Consider the following 5307-nt stretch of genomic DNA (forward strand, 5'->3'; position numbering starts at 1 on the left):
AATCCAACCTAAAGAGTTTTATACAAGTGCTTAGGAGTGTAGGGGATATCATGAAAATACCGTGCGTGGAAACAAACACCTTAGTCACCATAGAGTACGTAAAATGCAGCAATATAAGAACTTTTCTTGCACCAAACTGAATGATTGACAATATCTTTCATCCTGCTAGCTTTGAGTGCCACAAAATTTTATCAGCATCTCCTTGTTGTGTGTATAGGATATAAAGGATGACTACACTTGTGATAAATTCTACACAGTCTAAGACAATATCATGGCTCCATATTATCGTATATATAACCAAGAATGACTAAGACTAACCGAAAATGATAACCTAGAAATGTGGAATGTCCTTTCAAACTAAGGGAGATGCATATATAAAGGGGAAGCCACACTGCCATTCCTAGCATCAAGAACAAAAGCCTAGATGGGTAGGCTACATAGAGAAAGAGAAAAGGTCTTATACCATTTGGGAATGTGTTAGAAGAACCTCCCACTTATTCTCGCTGGACTTTCTCCAACCCTCGAGCTTTAGGTCCGCAAGTATTGTAGTATCAATCTCTAGTCGATATGCAGGTAAATACTCACTTGCCCAAGTACTAAATCCAGGGCCACCAATTTTTTCCGATTTCGAATTGGCAGACATGTTCCACCACCGACTTCTTTGCCTAGTGTCTGCAAGTTTGAATTTCTCCTCCCTTGACTGGTAATACTCAAGCAAGTGGTTGGTATTCTGCTCATCATCAAATACCTTATGAAGGACAACTGAGCTGTCTCTTGACGCAATCCTCCTGTGTTTAGAGAACCACTTCAAAAAGGGAAACTTAACTTTTTCCAGATAATCATCAAGGAAACTCTTCTCAGTGCTTTGAAGAGCGAAGATGCATATAACTTCTGCAATAACAGATATAGCCCGTTCATCGGATGAGCTAAGGGTGAAGGATGTAGAAACCTGCTGAAACGGAAATGAATAAGACAACTGAACCTATCAGTACTAATTTTTCCACTTGCAGACTCTAGAAACATCACATCAAAACGAATTTAAACCTCTCGAGGGTTTTCGAAATCTCCCATTTGTCTTTCAGCTCCAGGTCCAAATAACACAAGCTGAAAGTTCCACAGTTGTCTCAAAACAACTTGCCTAAAAGTCATAGCAAGTATGTTCTTGGACAAATCCCCACTAGAAAGATCCTCGGAAAGAGACCGCCGCAGCTTTTTAGCTCGCTCTTTAACTTTCTTAGTAGGCAAGAACTGTTCCAAAAAAAGAAAAATGTTACCTTTAAATGTCAAAACTCAAATTGCTGTAATATAGAATCAATGTGAATCAAATGCAACCAGAAACTGACCAATCTGGTAGACACAGTAGCCTTAGGGTCAGATCCTCCGGGGAAAACAGTCTCGACCACCATAACAGGGACATTCTCGCGAAGATTATCATCGGCAGCTTCACCACCGTCAGCAGCAGCCGCAGTCAAAGCCTGATCAAAAGCTACTGTAGCAACGAGACTGAGCCGAGCTGAATTGTTCTCGTAAGTCCGCACACATGGAAGCGCCTTCCCATCGGATTCCGCCACGAAACGGAGAATGTCCTCCTCCGCAGAAGGATTCTTAGCAAAACGGATAAAAGACACGAAACTTCTTCTCCAAAATGGAACAGATTTGAAATTTCTAGAGGGAAAGAGAAGAGAAGAAGAAGCAGTAGAAGCCATTGACGAACAGATAGAAATCCCTAAAACCCCAAGGGGGAGGTTTGAGGTAGACGAAACAACTAAAACGGTATCGTTTTTGCATATGCGAAAGTGCCACGTCACATTATTTGACACGTGTCAGTGTCGATAGAGTTTAAAGTTACATTTCAACGAAACAAAGAATCTTAATCGACGACAATGGCGGAGGAGAACAACACTACCTCATCGTCGGCGGGGAAGAAACCGACGCCGGAGATCGGATCGGGTTCTGGTAAAAGAATTCCGTATTATAACCCACCGGAGTCGGTGAATCCGGATCAGGCGACGCTAAGGGAGCAGTGGAAGTTCGCGATTCGGCAGTATAGCAAATGGTACTCTCACGCTTGGGGAACCGCGATTCTCGCCGGAGGACTCTTCTTTGGACTCGGTTGGATCATCAAGGGCTCTAATCCTCTTCCTTCTCTTCAATCGAGTTCTAAGCCACCTCCTCCTGGACGCGATGAAGACAAATGAATGATTCTGTGTCTGCGTTTTTTACTGGTGAGATTCATCTTCTTCAATTTTGAATATCTCGATTCTTAGGTTTGAACGAACTTATCTCAGACTAATCTAATTGTATTGTAATGACATGCCTCATAGATTATACTTTGACTACAGGATCAAAGGATTAGGTTCTTTTGCTACTCACATCTGTAGAATCCATTACTATGTGCTCTTGTTAGGGTAGTTCCATGTTCGTCTTCTTAACTCGTTGATGAGGTTTCTGCAATTGGATTTCATAAGTATTAAGTATTCTGGATAAATCCTGAGTTTGTGGTATACTCAAGATACTGCAATTGTTCTTCTCCTTTTAGGTTTTGTGTCATTACCACGCACGCAATTGAAAGAAACGTTTCCAAGCACAATTTTTAGACTTGTAACACTCAAGTCCAGTGAAAGAAACTGATGAGGCTGTTTTGACCTCTATTTTCAGGTTGTGGAAAGCAGGATGAGAGGCGTGATGGGGCATCAACAATGGCACATCTTCATCATACATTACGAAGAACATCGATCGTTTATCGTGCGAAGTAGAGAGAGCATAAGGCAAGAGATAGTAGAGTTTTAACAAAACAGAAGAAAACTTTAGTGTGAGCTTTGTTTGTTTGATAATTCCAAGAATGTATACAAATTTGCAGGAAATTAATAATAATGTTGCTTTTGAATGATACAAAAAGTACAAGAAAGAAAAGAAAAAAAAAGAAGAAGAGAGAAGTAAGCTTTGTCTATGCAGAGCAGCAACCAGGTTTTTTAACGGCTGAGATATCATCACGGCTTCCGACGTTAATCATCTGTCCTTTAGGCAAAGCAGTGGTTGGATCATCTCCAGCTTCAAGAGCCTTTTTGCTAACGACTCTGTAAATCTGAGTGAGAACTTCGGTGAAAGCGTTATCAACATTCACAGCTTCAAGTGCGGAAGTCTCCATGAAAAATGTATTCTCTCTCTCTGCAAATGCCTTTGCTTCTTCTGTTGAGATGGCTCGAAGGTGACGAAGATCAGCTTTGTTACCAACGAGCATGATCACAATGTTTGCATCCGTGTGGTCCCTTAGCTCCTTTAGCCATCTCTCAACGTTCTCGAATGTCACATGACGTGTCACGTCGTAAACAAGCAATGCACCAACGGCTCCTCTGTAGTATGCGCTCGTGATGGCTCGGTACCTAATTTTTAAATTTGATTTTGGTCATCATACAGAAACGTGAACAAAGTTTAGAGTAATGTTAAAGAGTAGATAGATAGATACCTTTCTTGGCCAGCAGTATCCCAGATTTGAGCCTTGACAATCTTATCATCGCATTGGATGCTACGTGTGGCGAATTCAACACCGATGGTCGCACGTGAGTCGTGGCTGAAATCATTTCTGGTGAAACGAGATAACAAGTTAGATTTACCGACGCCGGAATCTCCAGTTAAGACCACCTTGAAGAGGTAATCGTAATCGTCTTCTGCTCTATATGCTCCCATCTTCTATCCGAAGGTTAACCTCTGTCTTTTATGAGGTTGTTCTTAGTTGAGACGATAATATCTAATAATGAAAAAGTATTTTGCTATTCCAAGAACTTGGGATGACAATGAGAGAAATCCCAAAATGCGTTTTCTTATTTCTTTTGGTTCTAAAAAGATTAGTTTTATTTTCTCTTGTTTTTAACGTTTTCTAAATTGGAGAAGATACCAATTTGAGTTATGAATTTGGGAAGACAGCGAGAAGAAACAGAAATTTAAGGAATCTCCTCTACTTTTTGTTTTTTAAAATTAGGCTAAACATAAACATTTCTAAAATTCTACCGCTTAGAAACGAAAGAGAGTTTTTGGCTAAACATACACATTTCGGTTTGACAATTTTTGTTTTACACATATATAAGTCAGATAATTCGGTTTCAGTTGTTATAAATTCCCCTTTGGTTCATCAACAAAAATTGCAATTACAACTATCTTCCTATTTAAGGATTAAGCAACAAAATTTGTATTCACTCATGCACATAATCATACACTGGGAAGTCACATCCAAGAGAGCCTTCCTCTGAGTGTAAGAGTGCAAGACAAACATCACAGAAATAACAAGGATTCTCATGTGCCCACTTGTTATCCACTGCAACCTTTGAAGCTCTATTTATCTTGCAAACTCCGCATTTCTGAAACTTGGGCTTCGATCGAAATATTATCGGGTAAGCTGTTCTGCTCTGAACATCCTCTGGATGACTCAGTCTCATGTCCCGTATCACTATCATGTGCTTGCATTCTCCCTGTTCTCGGTTAAATCAGTAAAATATCTTGTGCTATGCGAAATGTTTTTCATTAGGATGAGAATTAAAGGAAACAGAAAAGGGATTTTACCTGATGACAGTAGAGATAACTAGCTCCGACTCTGAATCTTAAGTCACAGAAGCGTGTACTCTTCATGTCTACAGTTCTGAAACGAGGTACATCCATGGATTTCGATTCACCTAGAACCGCTTTCTGCTTTTTATGTAATTCGCCGGTTAGAATGCATTCCCATTTTTTAAGAGCTTCATCTTTCGAGTTCCATATCCAATCTAATATAGGATAGCTGAAATCTGTGACCGATGGATTCCTTAAATCATTGTGAAAGACATCCTAGACAAGCCAAAAGCAACTGATTAAATTAGAGAAGAAGAAATTAAACTTATTTAGTCATCAAAAGATAAGAAAAATGAACAGATGAATTCTTACTTCTATGAGAAAGTATCCAGAGGGGTTATACTTTCCAGCCTTTTTCATCACATGGTCTGTAAGACAGTGAATCTTGTCTTTCAATTCAGTCAACATTTGACGTCCTAGAACCAAAATTTCTTGGGTCTGAACAAAACATTTACACAGATATTGTAGTAGTTAGCACAATTCAGTCAAATGTAATTCAGACTTTGATTTCTCCAAAAAAATATGCAGAGTGCATCAAAGGGTTTTAACAGAACAATGCAGTACCTTAACCTTACGACTGTTATAAATCTCAACACACAAAATAACTTCAGGAAATAGCGTATCAACTTGTCCCTGGATGTCTGATGGCTTCACTTTCTGTTTAACATAGCACGAAGATAATATTTAGCAGGAGGCATGATGAGT

The 5307-nt window shown here is 39.6% G+C and overlaps 4 protein-coding genes across 6 annotated transcripts in view; 1 reads left to right on the plus strand and 3 right to left on the minus strand.

Moving 5' to 3' along the window:
* LOC104776914 overlaps positions 1 to 1768 on the minus strand; it is a 7363-nt gene extending 5595 nt beyond the window's left edge. The window contains exons 1-3 of one of the 2 annotated variants that reach the window (XM_010501083.1): positions 1344 to 1768; positions 1045 to 1248; positions 464 to 949 (exon numbers count right to left, since the gene is read on the minus strand). In XM_010501083.1, the coding sequence (XP_010499385.1) occupies positions 464 to 949; positions 1045 to 1248; positions 1344 to 1706 (1053 nt within the window). In that variant the 5' untranslated portion in view covers positions 1707 to 1768. Of the gene's footprint in view, positions 1 to 463; positions 953 to 1044; positions 1249 to 1343 lie in introns of both variants that reach the window. The other variant, XM_010501080.1, reaches the window with a different exon arrangement.
* LOC104776917 lies at positions 1854 to 2884 on the plus strand. The gene is made up of 2 exons (XM_010501090.2): positions 1854 to 2225; positions 2659 to 2884. Exon 1 carries the CDS (start codon positions 1884 to 1886, stop codon positions 2196 to 2198), a length of 315 nt encoding a protein of 104 aa, XP_010499392.1. The 5' UTR covers positions 1854 to 1883; the 3' UTR covers positions 2199 to 2225; positions 2659 to 2884.
* Positions 2926 to 3861, minus strand: LOC104776918 (ras-related protein RABA1i). Its single transcript, XM_010501091.1, has 2 exons — positions 3467 to 3861; positions 2926 to 3383 (listed from the first exon to the last, which is right to left on the minus strand). Exons 1-2 carry the CDS (start codon positions 3685 to 3687, stop codon positions 2948 to 2950), a joined length of 657 nt encoding a protein of 218 aa, XP_010499393.1. The 5' UTR covers positions 3688 to 3861; the 3' UTR covers positions 2926 to 2947.
* Positions 4084 to 5307, minus strand: part of LOC104776919 (snRNA-activating protein complex subunit-like) — a 3189-nt gene continuing 1965 nt past the window's right edge. For both annotated transcript variants that reach the window (XM_010501092.2, XM_010501093.1), the window contains exons 7-10: positions 5167 to 5259; positions 4915 to 5040; positions 4558 to 4818; positions 4084 to 4466 (exon numbers count right to left, since the gene is read on the minus strand). In XM_010501092.2, the coding sequence (XP_010499394.1) occupies positions 4191 to 4466; positions 4558 to 4818; positions 4915 to 5040; positions 5167 to 5259 (756 nt within the window). In that variant the 3' untranslated portion in view covers positions 4084 to 4190. The remainder of the gene's footprint in view (positions 4467 to 4557; positions 4819 to 4914; positions 5041 to 5166; positions 5260 to 5307) is intronic.

This window comes from Camelina sativa, chromosome 3 (assembly GCF_000633955.1).
Source record: "Camelina sativa cultivar DH55 chromosome 3, Cs, whole genome shotgun sequence".
Lineage (NCBI taxonomy): Eukaryota > Viridiplantae > Streptophyta > Magnoliopsida > Brassicales > Brassicaceae > Camelina > Camelina sativa.

Coding starts and splice junctions, on each gene's coding strand:
- LOC104776917 (XM_010501090.2), top strand. CDS start 1,884: ATGGCGGAGGAGAACAACACTACCTCATCGTCGGCGGGGAAGAAACCG.
- LOC104776918 (XM_010501091.1), bottom strand. CDS start 3,687: ATGGGAGCATATAGAGCAGAAGACGATTACGATTACCTCTTCAAGGTG. Junction 3,384..3,466: donor GATACTGCTGGCCAAGAAAG/GTATCTATCTAT, acceptor TTTAAAAATTAG/GTACCGAGCCATCACGAGCG.